General features: G+C 28.9%; 1 protein-coding gene across 1 annotated transcript; it reads right to left on the bottom strand.

The window, feature by feature from the left end:
- Nucleotides 1-717: 717 nt before the first annotated feature.
- Nucleotides 718-18,960, bottom strand: spz3 (Spaetzle domain-containing protein 3). The gene is made up of 6 exons (XM_089220413.1): nt 18,275-18,960; nt 15,803-15,996; nt 6,860-6,984; nt 6,149-6,352; nt 2,044-2,169; nt 718-1,206 (listed from the first exon to the last, which is right to left on the bottom strand). Exons 1-6 carry the CDS (start codon nt 18,609-18,611, stop codon nt 1,032-1,034), a joined length of 1,161 nt encoding a protein of 386 aa, XP_089076539.1. The 5' UTR covers nt 18,612-18,960; the 3' UTR covers nt 718-1,031.
- Nucleotides 18,961-22,960: the final 4,000 nt, after the last annotated feature.

Genomic DNA, 22,960 nt, shown 5'->3' with positions numbered 1-22,960 from the left:
ACATAATTTACATAATATAATATTATACTAGCTAATGGACGTGCAGTACTTCGTTGCCCGTTAAAAATACCATTTCTATATGATTCAAAATTTGTGTTTAATTCTTTGTTTAATCCATGTACTTCAAGATTTTTAACATAGCTATAAAATATACAGGAATAAAACTATTCAATCATAATATTTTCTCGCATTTTTAACAATGTAAAGGTGAAACAATTTTTTTAAATGGTACCTAATAACAAATACCTTAAATACCTAACTAATTTATTATTCAAACTGTCAATCGATCTTTTTTATGGAAGGCATAAATGCATAATTGCATAGAAATTGCGTTATTATAAAAAAAAAAAAAAAAAAAACACTAAATATCAATAAAAATTAAAAACTTTTAATGCTATAGATGCACGTTCAATGGAAACAAATAATAACAAACTCAGGAATAATAATTTCTTTCGCACTTATTATTATTATTGAAACTAATAGTAACCATCTTCTATAAACAGAAATTTCCATCATAAATCTCAAAATATCTGAGCGCCTCTCGGGGATGGGCTTATAACTTTTTAACTTAGTTTATCTTCTGTTCATTGGTCTAATATATCTCTGAACCAAATTTCGTCTCAATCGGTCCAGCCGTTTAGGAATGCATAAAGGACAAACAGATATACAGAAATCCATTATACGTATAAATATATATAGACTATAGGTACAAGATACTTATAAAATATCATAATTTATTATTCATAAGAGGATTATTTCAAAGACCAAACACAAATATCTTGTACACGCGCGTGTGTGTGTATGGCAACATTACACATACGTACGTGGATAAGCATATTATATATTAAATAGGCACTGAATATATAAATATCTATATGTATATACGAAAAATTATAATATAATCGTAGGTATTATTCAGTATTCTTAAACAGTTATACTAAAGGATAATAAATATATATCTATATGTAATATGTATATAATATGTAATAATAAGTACGAAGTTGATATGCACGAACAATGATGATTAACAGTTAAACACTGTTCGGGGTTGCCGATTCGCATCGACACACACAGCAAGACGGGAACAAAAACCAATCCATGAATATCCCTTTGCAGTCGTTGTCGGGATCGTACGCTAACAGTCTGTGCCATTTATACTTTTGTTCGCATCCACAGTCACCTGAACAGCGTGCCGTCAACGTTTTGCTGTAGAAATAAAAAATTATTATTGCAATTTTTTCTCCAGCCATGTTTAGGACATTTACTAAATGCTGAAGGTGTATACATATGGTAATGGTTATTGGCTGTCGATGTTAAATTAAAAAAAAACTTTTTAAAAGAATTACCTTGCATGTGTACAATATACTCAATACTCAATAGAGAGTGGAGTCGACGGGCTTTTTTGAATGTAATTTTTAAAAAGAAAGTTTAAAACAATGTGACCACTCTGTATCCTATGAAAATAGGTAAATTATTTTGATGAGAAAAGAGATAGTTTGCTTTGGTCGCAAGATGTTGTTTCTTTTTTCAGTTAAAATGTTTTTAAATTTAAATTAATTGTTATTACACTATTTTGTACTTTTCCAATCAAAAGTGATTTTTTTAGTATTTAAATTTCATAATACGAAACGATTGAATATTGAGTCATTGAGTCGATGGACAATAGTTAGAACTTGCAATTTTAGAATCATTTAAGTAGTATGTAAACATTAAATAATAGGTATTATCAAATACCTACTATACATTTGCTGTTGTTAAATTTTTTTTTCTTTATTTGAAAATATACAATCTATACCTGTTGGCATAATAAGTATATTATGTGTTCTGAGTATAATTTTTAAATTACAGTAATGTATTAACATATTGTGTAGAGAAATCATCCATTAATGACATTCGTAGCTTGCTTTTATTTATTTCTCTCTTTTTTTTTTTGATTGTTAAAAATAACAATTAATTGATGAATAAGTTTTAGAATATTTATAGTCAGTTTGATTCACATAAATATTAGTTATTTTGTTTTGTGTTTTATTTTTATTGACTCACGTGCAGACTTCTTGATGAATAGCTTGTTCGAAGTGTTCGGTGTTAACGATCGCTCTTGTCTTACCAACGCTGTTAGAAGCCCAATATGGAGTAACCACTTCTACTTTAGACTCGCAAGAGTCAACCCTGTAAAATTAAACTCCAATATTAATTGGTTCTAGGTAATATGCATACGAAATCAATCGCAGTAAAATATGTAGGTAGTTACTATAGTTGTTGTTGTATTGTTATTTTGTAGGCATTTGTGATATTTGACCTTATTATTAGCGGCTAAAGTCATTCAGATATTCTAACGCAAACCTATAAATACTTAAGAACCCATTTAGGTACATGTACCTACCTGCGGAAGAAATCTCGACTTCTTCAAAAACTCAAATGTTTTTCTATAAAACTTATAGTCATACAAATTTGCATTCCTACATGATATTTACTCTAATTATACAGTTACTTATAAATAACTAAAAAAAATAAAAGTTATAAATTATAATATGATGCCTCAATAATGATTAAGAATGTTTCTGTTTTCTCGAAAACAAATAAATTTTATGTTCACAATTATGACGAAAATATGAAGTCAACTGTTATAAATAATGTTATTTAGGTAGATAAAATGATCCTAAATTATTTATTTAATGTTTTAGGAAATGCATTACCTAGATAAAACATTGCATAAGTAGGTACGTATAAAAATTATGTTATATGTATGTAGTGGGTAGGTATACACAATTGTAAGTAGGTACCTACATTCTAATGGTTTTGTATAATATACAGATATTCAGTAGATAATATGTAGGTATTATACTCAATTATGATGTTATTCCATAATAATATCATCAATAAAATATAATATTATAGTTATTATATTGTTTTATAATAATTGTGATTTGTGTTATATAACTGGTACTGTAGGTATTAAATATAATATAGTCAAACGACTTATGCGAAAGCCCGTTTTTTCGTTACAGTGGGGAGATTTAGGTTTGGCGGCATCCAGTATAAAAATATGTATATTCTGTAAGGACGTAACAAATTTATAATTTATTACTGTTTTATTACATAGGTACCTAATCAACAATTAGTGAAAATAATATGCATCTTTTTAGTTTTTATAAGATATTAATGAAAAACAAAAAAACAATATAATAGACTTGGCATTCGTTATTATTTTATTTCGTTTGAAATGTTAACGTTAATCATGTTATTAATTAATAATACTAGTTATGCTCTTATAATTTATCTTTAAGATATTTTATATTTAATTTTAATAGTTTTAAACAAATACCGATACTCTTGTCATGTACTAAGTTATTTGTGAATTTGACGGTGACGTGGTGTGGTATCTTAAAACTTCAAAGTGTAGTTTAGCCAGTTTAGGGATATATGTCCTAGTTGACATGCCCTAGGGCCACCGCTAGTTTTGATGACAAAAACCATTTACCTACAAGAACGTTGCAGTACACCTTGAAGTTAGCCATAAGGACGAGTAAACAAAAACACATTATTTTTGTGGCTATCATATAATAGAAACGTTCACGGCCGTCCTAAGTTATTTTGCAACCAGGTGCGATTGAATAATTATCAATAATATTTAAGATTCAAATGCCGCTCTTAATAATTATAACCACTCAAAATTGTCGCCCAGTGCCGACGCGCTGATTGCATGCGCCTTAAACCCTGAAAACGCCTATATTTTTATGAATCGCGAAGATATATATATATATGTGTGTGACGTGTGTGTGTGTGTTACTGTCAATTATGTAAATTAGGCAATAACGTTAATGTCTAGCCAATATCATAAACTCCTAAAATTAGTAAACAAATCGTCAATGCCTAGGTATTAGCTAGCTGACAACGTAGGCAATGTGTGAAAATCAAATATTTGTTAACACATTTATTACCATGAATAGAGAATTACCTCAATGTATAATATTTATAGACGATGTTGATAATTTTGTATAGTGAAATATTTGAATTGGGTCAGAATTTTATTAATATGAGATAAATTATACATGATATTATTACTTAAATAAAATACATCGAACGATTCATTCTAACAATTTGATGTACTGTACACTTTGAAGGTAAGTAGGTAGGTACTATATGCAGATGTTAGTTACCTGCATGTTATGCAATGTGCTAGTAGGCGTACGTAAATACAAATATTATTATTTAATGCAGGGTGGTCCGACTATAGCGGCTTTCTAAGCCTTTTTTTTGGCCCTCATTAAAAGACATAATATTATAATATTTAATAATTTTAGTATTATGAGTGTGATAAAAATATTTGATTTAAAATTTTTTTAATATGTCTGAAAATGTTCGGAATTATTGTCATTACCTACCTAGAAAGTATTTCTAAATACACCATTGCCCGAAGATAATGGTCATTAACGTTACCTCTTACCTATTTCCTAATCAATATTGTGTATCGTTTAATTTGATCGAAAATATCGTTATTGATGACTAGTCATTAAAGTCAATTTCTTAATTTACGTCTTTGCCGGCAAAATGAATTGTGTGTTACGAAAACAATTAGTACAGTATGAAGCAATGAAATGTCGAGTTTGGTACAGATCAGACGACCTGATTGAGAGCGTCGCGAAGAGCATCGAACAAAACTTATGGAGAACTCTCCACTAGGTATATCAATGAATAACCGCGAAATTCGGGAAGCCTAGGGGCCATCGAGACACTCCCGGTTTTTGGTTATGTCAAGGGTTATTAGGTGTATATTTATGACGTCTTATTATGTATGCACACTGCACAGGCACTGTAGTGCTCCAATGAGTATAATAATATCTGATGTACCTACCTAAATAGAAATGAAGTAGGCGGTGGTACTATAGCGTGTTGTGTTGAACACACAATATTGTTAATACCTACCTATAGGGATCTGTCTCTTAATGACTCATCAGCAGCAGTCATCTACATAATGCTCAATACTATAATACATATTATTATGTCTACCAATATATTATATTAATTAGTATATTGATTTAAAAAAAAAAAATGCGTATTGTAATGGTACCTATGTATGTAAGGGGAATAGTGATAGTTCCTACTCGATAGTTCCTACGAATGTGATGTGTTAATTCCAACACGAATATAAAAATGAGATGTGTAGGTTCCTGCACGATAAAAATAATGAGTTGATTATGTTGGTTACTGTACGGTGGAAAAATTACTCTGTGATTATTGAAATATAATATTATAGCATGGATTAGCCGTATTTATATTATCGTTCTTGTTTAAACCGCGATGCATGGGTACCTATAGGGTGTATGACGGCGATATCATGTTTATTATTTCAGTAGTTAATTTTAAAAAATGTTATTATTATTTATTTTTATTTTTTTTGTGTGTCAACGATAATGATTATCTTTTAATTTATGAAAAGTATTAGTATGCTATTTTCATTATTTTTTTAAACACATTATGATCAGGTTGAATAAGTACAGATTTTAATATTAGAAATATACCTAGTTTAATAACAAATATAAACACTATAATATAGCATAAGTACTGATACACTTATTGACATTTGAACTTTTTTTTTTACTGTGTAAGAGAACTTTCATATTACATGTACCTACCCTTTTCTATTGTGTAGGAACTAACATCAAAGGTGGACAATTTGATGAAAGTAATTAACTCAAGTTAAGTTAAGTTAGAGAACACATCATGACCTTTAAGTTTGCAGTTGACAGTTAAGAAGTTATAAATTTAACTCAATAAGTTAAAAGTTAATATAGAAAAAAAATATTGATTTAATTCAGTTAAAAAAAATCTATTTTTTAATTAGTATGTAAATCACATAAAACGTGTCTGTGTCTATATTATAATCTAATAAAATATTTAAATATATAGAATTATATTATTGGGATATAATATTTAGGAATAAACGAAAAATTTCAAAACTTTTTTAAATCAACTGAAAAAAGCTTAGTTATTTCAAATGTCGATTGAGCTAGTTAAGTTCATATGTTGATTAGAAAATAAACTAACAATAGTTAAGTTAAAAAGTAATAAAAAAATTTAACTACTATCTAAACATTCGTCCGTATGTACATATATTAGATATTATACAAAGTCATATATATAGTACCTTCCAGAATCTGCAGGCTGGCCTCTGGTCGGCAGCTTATTCGGTTTTGATTGGTTGTCCGAAAAACTGGAGTCCTGCTGTCTTCTTTTTCGAGCTGTTGATCTTTTTGACTTTGGGAACGGGCCGTTCTCCATCATTTCAAAATCGCCATACATTCTTTTCATGAGCGCTTTATTTTCATCGATAAATCTATCGATTCGGTCTCTGAGTTAAACAAATAAAAAAATAAATAGTAGGTACAAATATTTTATAATTATACATCAAGGAACTTTTGGAATCAAACGTTTTCAAGTGTTAGCGGATTTATCTTTCTAATAACAATCGGCCGTTTGCTCCGGGTTCTAATCTCTGTGCTATAAGTAGACTTAAATCACGGACTCTGACGTCATATAGTCCGTGACTCGTGAATATAGTAAAATCGTGTGTTTATCTTTCACGTTTACCTAAACGGCATGTCGAGTGGCGATGTTATTTCAAATATCCCGAACAGTGTATTGATTTTTATGGAGGAGAAAAAAAATCATTTACTAAAGATAATAATTCATTGTGATATTCGTTTGTTTACAATAAAAACTATCTAATGATTCACTTGCTTAAAAATATGTCTGTTATATACTATCCTTCAAAACATGTATTTTTTATTTTATCACGTATACAATAATAATTATGCGTAGAAAAATCACGAGGGTAGTTTAGTTACTACTTACTTACACTGGGTAACTTTTTCCTGCCGTCGGGCAAAACAATTGGTGATTTCTTTTAATACACGGAGTTCCACGAATCACATCTCCTCCAATTTCATATCCTAAGGCAAACGAAAGAGCAGTCCAAAATACCTGTAAGTAATACGAAATTGTTCATTAAATAATTTTCATCTTACGAATAATTTTTCTAATATTTCATCCAAACGTATTAAAAAAAAAAAAAAATTAAATGAAAATCACAAAATAATATAATACAAATCACAAATGAATGTTTGTATGCGATATAAACGATACAGTACCTATAATAGTGGAAATAGTGGAATCTAACAAATATTTACCATATTATGGCATTAATTTTTATGATTGATTTTAATATTACGTGTAGGATTATTAGGTGGGAAAATAGTTCACTTTAAAATTTAAAATTTCAGAATGTAAGTCTAAAAATACGATTACATAATGTCATAATATAATATGTACCTATATGAATAATTAAATTATCTATTGTAATTAACACAGTTTATTGTGTTATATTGTTATACCTACACGCGTCTAATAAGTGTTAATACATGATAATCAGATAGGTATATAGCAGGGGTCGGGAACCTTTTTGTAGGAAAGAGTCATTTTTTCAAAAAAATACAAAACTATGATATCCAGGAGCCACACTGGAGGTTTGAACAACCTTTTTTTAGTAGGCAATAAAAACATAATAATACGTCTTAAATTCAGAAAATATGGAAAACTTATATTTATATTATTATTATTATTGTTTATACAAATATAATATTATTTAGTATAATATAATTTATATTTTACGGATATCGATGTATTGATAATTATCCAAAGAGCCGCAGGTTGCTAGTTAAAGAGCCACTTGCGGCTCCGGAGCCGCAGGTTCCCGACCCCTGGTATATAGGTTCGCGTGACGATGATGACTGTCCATATTTTCCCTTCCATTACTATAAGAATTTCTTTAAACTAAAAACCTTCATAATATCATTATACTTTTAATATAATATGACTAATAAAGTTGCTCAAATTATTTTTTGTTCTATACAGATATAGTGAGTACACTATTTTATAATACTTTGTCTACATATTATGTTTAAATATTTTATTATTAATATAATATCTAAGTATTATTAAAGGGTAGAATGTTTTTAAAGATTGTATACATATGATTGTACTTATGTCCTTTATGTTTTATATAAATAAATTATATTTTTTGACGTATCTCGTGTAAAAAAAATAATTCATAAAAGTTAAATGTATTGTTGCCAAATGTGATTATCATTACAACGGTGATTTATGAACTCGTTTTACTAAAAAGTATGGACCTACCTGCAATAAATTATTTTATTTAAATTATGTCTTATATTTTTATTGTGCTTTTTTTAATTAATTGAATAACTAGCTATTATCATATTTATTTAAAAAATCTAAATAATTTTATGAGAAAACGATAAATATTCAATCAAAAAATTACTCATGAACTCATAACTATTTTTAATTTTTTCATCGAAAATCGAATAGGTGCAGTTGATTGTCGAGTTATAAGTTATAAGATCTATAAGTTAAGGATAGATTGATAAATTTGCTTTAGATTCTGACCGGGATGCGAAGATTTTACAATGTGTGTGTGTGTTTTTTTAAATTTTTAATTGCTGTGATTGATGATTATAGAACATAAGTTTTACTTTGATATGGTTTCTGGAAGGCAGTACACATAAGATTTGGTTGCTACTATTAGAAGTTAACTAACTTGGAAATTCTCAGTAATATATGAAAACGAATTTTTTAACGTTTTAATGTCACAATTTATTATTAAAATATAATTGTTGGTAATTTTTATTGCCAAAACGTTAGATCATCTTCACTCAGAATCTTTTTTTTTTTAATCGTATTTAACGATTTATTATTTAATTTAAATTTATCACATCCTTGGCAGTATCTACCTACTCAATGACGATACACTCGACTCCTACTACAATAGAGTGGTTACTTACTTTCCTCCTTTTTAAATGTAGTCAGTTAAGTTGATAGGTGATTAGGTGATATATACTCTTATAAAATTATAAACATTACATAGACACAAAGAGAATACAATTTAAAAGTAAAATATTGTTAGAAAAATAGCTGACAAAAGTGACTATTGAACTTATAAAATCTAACTATATTATTGCGGTTAAAGTGATTGAGCCTTATTGTTAACGTATACGTTTATTTTACTGAAATAAATATGTTATGCTAGTGCTTTGAAAACTAAAATAAATACTGTATAGGAATAATTTTTATAGTTTATTGCATATTTGTATGTTCAATTAATAATGGTCAAAGGCTCAGTATTAACTTTGGAAAGCACGTCTTGGATATCATAAAAAGAAGTCTACATTGACCATATGATTGGTTTGAAAACTTTTCAAAAATAAGTTTCATTGTAGAAGAAAGATACATTGGTGGATTTATTATTGAAAAATTAAATAATGCACGCTATTTAGATATTTTTCCTCTTCAAGGAACAGGACAGGGTGATTCTTTTAAGTGCACTAAAAGTAGTAGTAGTAGTAGTGCACTACTTCTTTTAGGGTACACTAATTATCTCGAAAAGTATTTACTTTTTTTAACATTTTTTTTTACATGATTTTAAGTTGTTAAAAAACCAACGTTTTTATTAAAAAATTAAGCAGAATATTTTTCTAAGTAATTTTGATTCATAAAAATTGAATTTAGGGCTAGTAGTTTTTGAGTTAAAAGTATTTAAAGTTTAGATTGGCAGAGTGGAGTGGTACGGTGTTACCCCGCAAAATGTTTGTCCACTACTCAGCTTGTTTAAACTTTAAATACATATAACTCATAAACTACACGTCCTAAATTCGATTTTTATGAATCAAAATACTTAGAAAAATATTACGCTTTGGAATATGAAATTAAAACTCTATGTTGTCATTCAAAAAAGTAAAAAACTTAAAAAATATTTTAAAATATAATTTTTTAATAAAAATGTTGGTTTTTGTTAACTTGAAACCATGTAAAAAACTATTTTGAAAAAAGTAAATACTTTTTGAGATAATTGTAACCACTTAAAAGAATCACCCTGTATAAAAACGAAAACCTTTTGAAAAATCGGTCGGAATCAAAAAAATCTCATATTCAGTATAATTGTATATCTTGTTAATTTTTGTATCCCCAAAACACATTTATATTAAGCAAACCTAGAGTGCTATTTGATATTTTTTCTACCTCATACAAAAACAGTAAATCATTGATAGATGTATTATTTTTGGGTTCACGATAGACTTTCTGGTTTTCGAAATTTGAAGTCATAATTTAATCTGTTTCAAAAAATAACAATAAGAACAACTGAGGTACCTAATAGATAAATAAAAAATAAAAATAATAAAAATTTAAGCAATTTAATTTATAAATTAGTATTCTGAAGATTGATGTAACTAGTAACTACCTATACTAAATCCGAACCAGTGAAAAGTAAAATGTAGTCTTATGATCAAAATATAAAAACATATAATTAAAAATTACAATCGAGGTTGCTATGTTAACCTAATTATATTAGGAGTAATATCTAGATACTGTAATGTGATATTGACGACGCAAAATCGGTCAGAAAAAAAATTGTTTTACCCATCCCAAAAACTTATATATCTTATGCCGTATGCCTATTCTAATATTATATAAAAAAATATGATATGTTGTGCAATATGCACGTATTAAAATCGTATCTATTCAGACAATTTAACTAGGTAAACATAACTTTGAGTCATATAAAAATTACTCTAGTAAATTACTGTACTTCAAATATAATAGTATATAATATGTGTATTACATGTGCTAAATTACTTTTGGCGTGATATCATAAACCGGAAGAATCGTGACCAAGGAAGAAAATGAGAGAAATGTAGAATTTAATTTAAATAATACTTATGTACTTGTGTTCATAGACCAGCGGTACTTAAACTATTTCAAAATTCAAAATCATAATCGAATTCAATTATATAGGTTGTTTCGTATGGTCATTATGATGTGAAATTTATTTTGTTTTGTTTAAAATTGACATTCCTGATTTTTTGTCGCTCCATAGTTCTTCAAATGTTACCGTGAACAACCAGAACATAAATTGCGTTCTTACCGTTTTTGTTTTATTTATCTAATCATAATCAAATAATCAAATATTATATATTCATTATCAAACAAAATTAGTTGACACATATTAGTAGATATGTTTGAACGAGGTCATAATTATGTACATTATAGATAAAAATGTAAACATAATTCGAGTGAAGATATTGGAATGTTCACATTAAACACAGCGTGGTAATGCCATGCCGCTTGTTCGAGGTCAAATAAATACCTATAGATACTACCTTTTAAATACCAATTAATACCTGAAAAATATTGTAAGTCCATTATAGTGTTATTGGTGAAATCCATTAGCACCTATCTACACCTTTATATAGGTTAATAGTTTTGTTATAATGTCACTTCGTCTCTGATTTCTGCTAAAACTGTCCTAATCGTGTTCTACCAATATTCTGATTACTTATTCGTCAAATTATAAAAATTTGTCATAAAATCTTTGTTGTTTGCTGATTAAAACAGTCAAGACTTAAATCTATAAAGATTTTTCTCAAATGCACTTAGTAACAGTCAATTGACTATAATGTAAAAAAAAATCAGAGTGCTTCCACTCATGACACCAATCTGTTGTCAGCGACTAGTATTTGTATTGAAAAAATATGTTTAACTCGTTTTTATCAATTATATGATTAACTAGGTCCCTAATCCTAATAGACTGTTCTGGTGCATTCATATTTTCGAATAGGTAGTACAAAGTAATAAGAAAATTTATTAGAATACTACATTGGTTTATTATTTGTAAGACAGTTAACTATGCAAAACATATTTTTCAAGGGGTATATGTGAATTGCGCCAGAAATCACAGGTAAAAAAAAAATTTGGGATTCAAAAAGGTAGGTAATACATCCACTGCGCCGGACGATATAACGAGGTTATATATTAATTGCGCCGGTGATATTGCACTGAAGTACGAATAATCGTTATGATATCGATATCGATATTTTATCAGTTTTTACAAATTATTGTATAGTAATATGTATTTTAATATTTTAATAATCCCTAATTTTTGAAATTACAATTAAATTTTTAACAAATTATTATATTTCATATGTATTTTAATATTTTACGATTTTTTATTCTACAATATGTTTGATTACTATTTTTTACAGTTTTTGATAATGGCTTATAATGTAATTTGTACACGTACCTATTATTTAAATGTAATGAAAAACATTTCTAAAAATATTTCTATTTTATTGGTGCAATCGATGTATACCTAATTAATTTGTGATCAATTTACTGGCGCAAAAGATGAGTAGATTTTAAGTAGTCTAGAAAAATCGGCGCAATTTACAAACACTGTTTTCAAGTTACATCTAGCTTTCTCAATTAAACAAAATACTACTCAAATGCGCTTTTGAATGTAAAATGAAGCAAGAACGTTCAAAATGCAATTTGTTCACAAAACCATAAATTGTGGTACATTGTTTTCAGTATTTACTTGTTAATCAAAATTTTCATTGCTATAATAAATTTAAAAAATCTTTTGTAATAGTAACATATGTGAGTGATCCGTGTCCAATGTACGTACATTTGTTAGAAGGGCTATATTATTTAAATAAGAAATATTATCTATTCAAAAAAAGAGTAATTTATAGAATTTTAACTGCTCGGATATTCATTGTTCTTTTCATTGTTTATTCGTTTCTCTCGTTTCAACGATCGTCTTTGTTAGATCATAGAACCTAATCATTATATGCCTACATATTATTATTTATACATATTCATCACGTTTTATGCCATTTTATGTAATATTAGGTTTAGGTACACTAGTATATGAATTATATTATAATCTCTAACGTTGACATACTTACAGTATGAATACGATTTAATTATATATATTTACGTAAATAACATAATATGCCAAACACAGAATTTTAAAATCCTTTTATTCCGAGGTCTTTGACTAATGTTGTACAATATACATTTTAGTCATTTTAGTCATCTACCAGGACGTGTGTGAAAAAATCTTGAGTTTCTGTAAAAAGTTGTAACATTTTTTTCTCTATTGGTCAGGGTTTACCGTTAAATAATTATTATGCAACTTTCAGCACCATGCAATTGATGTAAGCTAATTGATTTACTTATTACTATGTGCACTATATGTGTGGGTATTAATTATAAACATTTGCTCATACGTACCTATTTTATGTAGGTACAATTGTCAGAAATTACGTAACTTAATATTATTTTCTCCCTTTCTTTTCTAATACATAATGTGTGTTTAAAAATGTTTTAGATTTCAGAGTTTTAATGACATGGAATAATAAAAATACCTATTTTTAAAATAACTAAAAAAATTTTCTGTCTCAAGTTAAATTGTTTTGTTTTTCTCGGAACCGTTAGCGTTTTATAAACTATACAACTGTCTTAAACTTTTTTATGAGATCACATTGTTTATTTATAGAATCTATTTAAGAAAAAAAAAATACTTATCAAATGTGATAAGCACAATATTAAATACATAATATTATTATATACTGTACATTGCTTATTTATATTAGTAATTATTAGTAATTATTTATATTATATTATATAAATAAACATATTAGTAATTACAATGTATACACGAGTCATGAGTGTTATGACTATAAATTACTGGGAATTTAAACACATTTATTTATTGTTTGTTATGTTGTGTTAAAACTGTACGGGGTAGAATATTCTGTGGAAATAAAGATAAGGAGATCCCCAAATTAAATTGTCATACATTTTTTTTGTCACGTACCTGACAACTAAAACATGTGAATGATATGATTATTAAATTAATACTTAAAATAATATGATTCGCTTTTCTTAATTCTATTATAAATCAAATCGATAGAAAATTGAGAATTATAATTTACGTTGAGAATTGTATTAATGTATTACATAGATAACCAAAAACAGAAATACAAATTAAATGTACCTATAATATTATAATGTGGTTTTTAAGTAATAGAGACCAATAAAATTGTAAAAATTAAATATCTTCTATCATCATCTATTAATCAATTTTTGTAATGCAATATGTAGACGGCTTAGCAATCAATAAAAACATCGTTTTAACTATAGGTACTAAGTGATTAGTAGACTATTGTAGACTGTAATATGTCTGATTAAGGGCAATCAATTCGGATAATTTTATTCTATACTACCTAATTGATATTTGATTAGTTGCTGTAAATTATCATTCAATATAAGTACATGGTGAGTTTTTTAAAATTAATATTCGTATGTTATCAGCTCTTAATAAAACTTGAAGATAGGTTAGCTACGCTTTGTTTATGTTTTAATTAAAGTAATTTTATTCAGTCAAATCAGATGTGTTTCATTTTTTAATTTAATAATTTGAATACGCCTTACGATTTTGGAAGTTATCCAGTGTCGTGAAACCGAATTTATACATACGCACAGGTGTACCGCGTAGGTACCTTCATATATGACATACACACGAGTCGGAATTATAATAATTTATAAGTACAATTATAATAATACGTTTAGTGCAATGTTTAAATTAAATAAATGGCGCGTGGAACTCTACCTGGTGAATACATTATAATTGTGTCTGGACTACTTTCACTGTATTTTATATGTCGTTATGAAAAAGATAGCCACTACAGTCCATGTGGATGTATTTCCAAAACTTCCCAAAACATTATTTTAAAAACACGTTACTCCTGCCCCGTCGTGGATGTCCTTGCGCGTTCATTATGCAATTTTGTCATGAACATTTCATTAAACTGTCACTCTGGTGTATTGGTAGGTATTTACGATGTTTATGTTTTCTCAATACCCAGTAGCACAATTATCAGTGTTGAACTAGGTCACGATTACCATATAACTTATAATAATTATTATCAAAAGTGTAAAGCATCGTATTTAATGACAATATTATGAATGTATGAGTAATGACCAATAATTTGAATACGGAATACAGTCTATAATCACTGAATAATGCCACTACGACAGTTGAATACATAAACATTTTGTTGTATTTATTGTATTTTATTGTTTTAATAATCGTCGTCGTCTATATCAGGGTTGTCAAAATGTCTTAAAAATGAAAAACATCAATTTAATGCATAGAAATATGTTCTATATATTAATTAACATTCCAATAACCCTGGAGGGGTCTAATATTGGGTTGCAATATCAATTAATTATACTACGATTACTTTTTATATACCTACGTGTATTATCCATGTTTTTTTTTCTTAATTGATTTAACGAGGTGAAATAATTGTTGAAAATATTTTGATATTTATGTAGAAAAACCTACACGTTTTGAGATTTATAAAAAAATTAATATATTTCGTTATACGGTTGTACTTCAAAATGTTTCGTATATAATCATATGATAATCAGTTAATATTATTGTATCATTAGAATCCACAAGAGAAAACATTTTTTAGTAAAAACTAAAAGAGTAATTTTTATTCTTAACTAGTGTCATATTTTACTACGAAATAAAATATTTTTACTAACGTTAGTCGTTATTTAATAGGTTTAAGCTTAAACAAATATAAATATTATATTATACCTTTCCAAAAGTATATTATCTAACTAATTATGGTTTAATGCGCCCACACACATCATCCGTGTTATTATTTTTTAGATATACTGTTTATTTATATAAACTCGTTGGGTTCAGTCCAATGGGAAATTACGTATGTATGTGCATGTGTTTTATTCATAATAGGCTTAAATATTTTTCTAGGTCCATGTACTCAAAGCCTATGGGTATGTCCTAAATCGACGCCTACCTACAACTACGGGTGTACACTGATGCTGCAGACAAACGAAAACCACTTACCGGTATCTGCAGCAAAGATCCGTTGCTCACTTTTTGGTAACCGTACAACGGCACGACCGGCACAGAACCATTTCTTAAAAATATAGGACCCTGAATGGGCGTCACTCCGCTGTGACTGTACGTTTCTTCGTAGTAGTCCGACGATTCCTCTTCCTCTTCGTCGTAGTCTAGTACCGCGTGCAGCGAAGTCTTACCTAAAACACGTATGAATAATAATATTATTTATACAAAATAATATTATTTCGTATTTTTATGGCATTCGTCGTAATCCGCAGTAAAGCCGCATAATATTATCATTAGTACACGATTCGACTACCTATTTTATTGTTGATTCAACGTGTTTTTTAGGGTTCCTCGATTTCGCTATCAGCTGTTAAATCTCTTCGTACATTTCGAAATCATGAATTGCTTATTCTTATTTTTTTTATCCATATTTGATTAACAATCATACTGTCAGGCAATATTAAATTGCATATTTTTCCTACTAGTTGGCGATCTGTTTAAGTACAACACACCACTAATTAGGTATAAACCATCAAATCACAATGGCTGTAATTAGTGGTATACCTGCATATTAATACAATGCGTATTATTAGAAAAGATGAATTTTATTCTCACACTTAATTAAAATGCAGATATTGTTTTTTGTAATATTTCACAAGAAATTTTCACACTATGCTTATACAATTATGTTATTTAATTAATCTTGTTTTTGTGCTGGGTATCTTATGACAAATAATTTCGCAGTGCGTTCATATAATACTATTAATTAAAATGACCAAATCAAAACAAGTTGTGTGGGATTACTAAAAGGTACAATTTAAAAGTTTATATAACCTATATAAGATACACTATTTGAATATATGTTGTAATTATTGCAGATATCACATAATGATAAATAACGAGGTCTTAATAATTCCTTAAAATACTATACGAGTACAAATAAATTTGCGAAAAAAAATTGCTGCCATTCGTTATAATCTATATAATAAGCGTCGCATGTTATTTATTTGCAACACGAAATTTTTAAACTATTTTCAAAAGTTTGGTACCAAATATGTAGTCATAAAAATTGCGTAAAAGTGTAACATCTCGAGTAATAACCAATAAAAACCTTGAAGAATCCGACTTGTATCTATTTTTACATCTTGTAATCTACGTACATATAAGTACCTTTTAAATCGTGAGTTTGAAACAAATTTCAATTTTTTACAGTGCACATTAAACAGACAATAGTTAAAAAATAGTTTACTTCTTTCAAAATTGCTTCTACAACTAGCATTTTTCTAGCGCTTTAAGAGGAAGCATAGGTTTTTAACACTTCGACTAATGGCGATAGACGATGAGGATAATCATGATCATCGAACATCGGTACACGGTAGGCACATAATATCAGTGTACAAAATAATCGTGATTGTTTATCGACTTCACGCAATTATAATAATAAATAAACTCAAGAGTACCTATAACACCCTATTATATTAATTCTCGAATAATTAAAATGTCCGATCGATTTAACTTTTTAAATTATATCATCTTGTTTAACTCAGACATATTTTAGATAAAAAAATTCTGATAACATCTTATTTAACTATTGAATATTTCATACTTATCACATACAAGAGACATTGACAAAATAAAATTGTGTTTATTTCAATCGTTTTCCCAATTGAAAAAATATCATTTTATATGTATGACATTTTGTAAAACTGAGTTTTATATATTATGTTAAAGAGAGAGTAATACATGTTCGCTTACTATGTATATTATATTAAATAAATTATATAATAATAATATATTATTTTATTAGTATTTAATGTTATATACATATAATATTACCTCCACCCACCTTCTATCTAAACTTAAAAACTTACCTAACTATTTAAATACTTTATGGAAATCGGTGATTCAACTCTTGAAATATTTACACAGCAATTAGTTATCTATATAAATATTGGTCACACATCCGGCGATACAACCGGCAGTAATAACTGCAGCTTATATCTATACGTATAAAACGTCAAAAGAGTTCAATTTGAAAACGCTGTAGGTTCAACAATTTGATATTTACTGTGTATAAGATATATCTATCGCACTAATAATACCAATACAGTATCTAAAAATAGTAACAATTTGAATACTGTTAACAATATCGATTCCAATCCACGCGAATTGTACGATAAACGTATTTTAATTTTACAGTTTCATACGATTAATTATTTTTGCCCACCCACTCGTAAATTTTTGAATTTTAGTCAATATTAGACAGCCTTAGCATACGTTTTTTCGTGTAATATGTTCCAACACATGTCACTCTCGTAACCACACCAACATGGCCAAAAAGGAAAAAAAAACCTATACCTAATGTACTTAACCGCCCTAACCCGCGACCTTATACACAACACAACAACAACAACAACAACAACAACAACCACCACAGAGTTTTATTAAATCGTATTTATATAGGTATACCGCCGGGCACTCCGCCTTGCACTCTGGTGAACTGGACTGGCGGCTGTTGCGGAACGGGTTTCTTGCGGTTCGGCGGTTCTGGCGTGGACATCGGCGGCCTGTTTGGCGATTCATAGTACCTGGACGGCTGCGGCGGTGGCGCCGGCGAGTCGTAATCCGCCGGGTGGTATGCCACCGGTTGCTGGCCCGCGTTGTAGGCGGCCTGGTGCGCGGCCGCGGCCACGGCGCCGTACACGGAGTGAAGCTGCTGTCCGTGGCCAGCGTGGTGGCTGTACGCCATCGGGTTGTACGCGGCGGTGGCGGCGGCGCCGCTGAAGTTCTGAAACGAGCTGATCATGCTGTCTGTTTCCGGTCGTCTAACGCGGTGCCGCCGTTTTGTATCGCGGGCGTGCGGTAACCGCGGTATACGAACAAGGATAATATTAATAATATAACACTATCGGCGGCGGTGGCGGATTTCGCATGGCGGACGGTCGAAATAAGAAAACGCAATAATTATATCTGCAGATATATGATGACTGCCGTTTCGGGGGATCGTCAATATTAAATTTTTTTGCACTATATTATGTTTTATTCGGACGAGAGTGGCCCGTCTGTGGACAGAGCACCGCGCACGTCTGGACACGCCGAGCGAATGAATCAATGAAATGCGCGACGGCGACGCGCCACCACCTGTCGCGTGCGACGGCTCGTTCTGTTGGCGGCGACCACGCCATGGCGGAATTATGCAATAGGCGGCTGGACTTGGCGTGCGTGCCGCCGCCGTATTATATGGATTGGAGTCTGCATACATTACGTCTTGTTGTATGACTATAGTGTATCGTGTCCATAATATTATTATCTTATAATAGTTTCCATGGGTAGGAGTAATACGCCGCAGAAGGACAGTGTGACCATTTTTTATACGTTTTTTTTTTTTTGTTATTGATTGTTTTAAATCCGTTTTTAATTTCTCATCGATTGCTCACGCGTGCACGTACGCGGACACACATCCAAGTTCGGTCACGATCTTATTATATTCTTATAATAGATCACAATAGAGTATAGACATATTATATTAGACATATACGTACATCGACAATCTTGTATATTAGTATATATGCAAATAATGCATTTATATTGATACCGGATTCAACGGTATACTAAATAGAAATACATAATAAGTAGACAATGTAATTATTACATCCGTTAACCGTTCGTACTATATGTTTCGTATTATAATATTCCATTAAATTCGATACCTTTGTGGAATATCCAATATTGTCCAATAGGAATATTCTAGATATTTTAAGACATCGATTACAATATTCAATATTCAAACCAACAAAGGCGAATACCTGCAATACAATTAAAAAAAAAAAACTTTTTAACTTAAATGCTGATTCATAAATGACAAATTGTAAACAAAGACAATGTACCTACTAGCTACTACCTTCTAAAAATTATCCATACTGTTTAATATATGATACAAAAATACATCTATATTATCCTGATTTTATATTTGAGACGAATAAAGCCGCAAACAGTTATTATGCTACCCATTACGCATTACGCACCTATAATGACAACCTATATAATATTATATATTATACTGAACAATACATATTATTTACTTGTATGTATTATAACATCCGTCGTCTGTGCAAATTTTCGGGATAAACCCAATGTACGATTGCAAACCCGATCGAATATTGATCATTCCGGAGTCCAGACGGCCAACAGTTCAAAAATCATGCATAATATTATACGTGCCAGTTTTTATAATTAAAATATACAAGGTGTAACAGAAAGACCTGACAAATGAAACAACTTTTGTTCAAATAAATTTTATTTTTTTCAGGATCACACTACAAATATGGTATAAAATTTTTTTATTACTGAAAATAAAATAATAAATTTTATTTGAAAGAATTCAATAGTCAATTTCTAAGCTTAATTAAAAATAAAAGGAATAATAATTATGGTTTTTTTTTTACGAAATAAATAAGTAACATTTACAATCTGTACAGTAAAAAAAAAGTTACAATAAGCAAATAGGTGAACATGATGTTTAATTGGGCATGGTGACGTGGAGAAGGGAAGCTATCCAGCGATAGGACCTTTTAGACGTATTTCGGCAAGAATTGACAAGACCTTATTTTAAGTTAAAAGGGTACGACACCAACGTCTTTATAAACGATGAGGCGGGTTGTCGGGAATTGTGACTGTATGTTGTTGAGCAATTGGTGGATTATGATGCAGAAGTAATTTTGAGTAGAGTTTAGTATAGTGCGTTTTAAATAAATTTTCAACTGATTCTATGTATAGGTCTTTGTGTAAATAATTATGTGACAACTTCTATTTAAGTCAAGTAGTTTATTTTTTAAAATTTTTAAAATATAAATATTTTTTTTTTTAGTATTATAGCTTTTATATAACTATAAATATAATTTTTAGGTGTATCCAGTTACTAGTAAATCTTTTATAATTTATCATGCATATTTTTTTCATAATGTTTAACTTGTATCAATTTTTAATTTTTAACTTGTCAGATATTTATCTGTTACACCCTGTACAGTGTACATATATATATATATATATATTACTCATAATATTACTGAGAGCCGGTCTGCATGCGTTCGCCAAAAATAACAAGGGCGTTGTGTGGATACCTCCTATTTTTGTGCGAGGGACATTTTATCTGATTTTATCTATTCTAAGCGTGGAGTGTAGTAATAATGTAATACCAATTTTAAAATAATAATAATAATAAAAATATTATAATACACTACGCATAATATGATTGTGATAGTTTTGCATTATGGCGTGTTCCCGAAGGACACTTACCTATGTTTAGTCTTTATGGGCCTTTCTGCCCGAAACCGGTTCCCTGATTATGTATATTCCTATCCACCAAAAACGAAAAAGATACGATTTTCGTTTCCGTCGAAATGTATTTATGTATTGTTGTGAATAGATTTTTCCACCCAATATTATTTGGGAACCTATACAAACGAAAAAGTCACGAGTGTACACTGGACACTGGACATTAAAATAAGAAAATGTTTAGTCATTATATATAATTGCCGAATTATTGTTGATCACATATCCATTACATTTAGATATTTTATAATGTCCTAAAAAATATTATACAAATATTAATCATACCCATGCTAACAGTATGAAAGTAGTACAAATACTATTGTTTAAAAAAAAATCACATAGATCATAGATTCATCAGTTGAATTATAAGGAATTGGACTAAGTAGGTATTATAAAAGTTTCATAATTGAAAATCATCATCTAATATTATTTTTCTATGCTTTTGACAATAATTGTTACATAATTATTATTATGTTAATGTAGCTTATAATTTCGCTGTCGAAAAATTAATCGATGTATACTACTGTATTGTCTGTGATTATTTACAGATTTCAAAGTACTTTTCCATATTTCCATTTCTGTGTCACAAATTATGGAATATACATTGCCTAAAAATAATTAAAATCATATTTTTGTATGGAAACGGGAATCGTACCTTTTTTGTTTTTGATGGAAAAGAGCTGTTGCGGAATTAATCAATATTATTATTTTTTGTAAATGGATAACACGATTGTCTCGACCATATTTCATTGATTTGGGATTGGATGTGTCATATTATGTCAAGCTGCATGCAGGACTCGGTAAAACAACAACTTAAAGGTTCATTTTAACGTTATGATGAACTGTTAACTTTTTTACCCGGTAAAAAATGAATTGATATAAAATGCAGTGTGTATTTCGGTTTTAGTGTACTTCGTTTTACTAACTAATTCTATCGAGATGAACAATTCACCTGAAATCAGGTATATTGGATATACCACTTGTTATATTTTTGAAAGTGGTTTAAACTACTTTTTACAATTTTCTTATATTTCTTAGAATAATCTTTTATATGTTAGTCAAAATCGGTCAAGTAGTTTTGAGTATATAAGGTACAAACATACATTCATTTATTTACATTCATATTATTATGTATGTATACATATGTATTTTTTTTATTTTATTTTAAATGAGCCTCAACAATCAAAGCCTTTAACATTAATATTTTTTTACACAAGAATGAATCATTAACAATAATATACACAAAACAAAGGTAATAGTACATATTATGTATCATGTGTATTGATTGATATATATATATATATATTGATAAAATAAAAGTTTGGTTTACATTTGTAACAAATGGCAACTCTATATATAAATAAAAATATTCAATTTTCGTGTGCCAAAACAATATTCAAGTGTAATACTCCCTTTTACAGCAACATACAGAAGTTAAGACATTAGCACCTAATACAACCGGAGTCTCAAAGAATATGTATGTAAAATGTGGTGCAGGCAATTGGTTCTGTAGTTTTTGAGATTACCGGATACTAACAAACGCACAATCGTTTTATGTATTTAAAATAAGTTTATATGATGACAGTTTTTATTTTACCATAATATATTTATTGCGAATTAGCTTTAATTTTTCACCATCATTGATTTTCTCTCTCCGACCGATGCGAAACATAGCAAAGTTACTTTTTCTAGAGCCAATTTTGTGTTGCCACTTTCAATATTAGAGTTAATTTACCTGTTATCAAACTTTAAGCTGAGAATATTACTTGTGTCCTTCCGTTAGCTTTTAGCGATATTTTAATTCGTATACGATTTACAACTTAC

Source organism: Diuraphis noxia, unplaced genomic scaffold (genome assembly GCF_037042655.1).
Source record: "Diuraphis noxia isolate RWA-SAM2 unplaced genomic scaffold, SU_Dnox_SAM2 contig0002, whole genome shotgun sequence".
Lineage (NCBI taxonomy): Eukaryota > Metazoa > Arthropoda > Insecta > Hemiptera > Aphididae > Diuraphis > Diuraphis noxia.
Note: the sequence above shows the minus strand (reverse complement) of the source record. Positions and strands in the feature narration are given on the sequence as shown.

Excerpts from the sequence above, each read along its gene's own strand:
- spz3 (XM_089220413.1), bottom strand. The coding sequence starts at position 18,611 with ATGATCAGCTCGTTTCAGAACTTCAGCGGCGCCGCCGCCACCGCCGCG. Across the intron at positions 15,997-18,274 it reads GCAAGGCGGAGTGCCCGGCG|GTAAGACTTCGCTGCACGCG; the intron begins GTATACCTATAT and ends TACGTGTTTTAG. Across the intron at positions 6,353-6,859 it reads GCAGGAAAAAGTTACCCAGT|AGACCGAATCGATAGATTTA; the intron begins GTAAGTAAGTAG and ends TGTTTAACTCAG.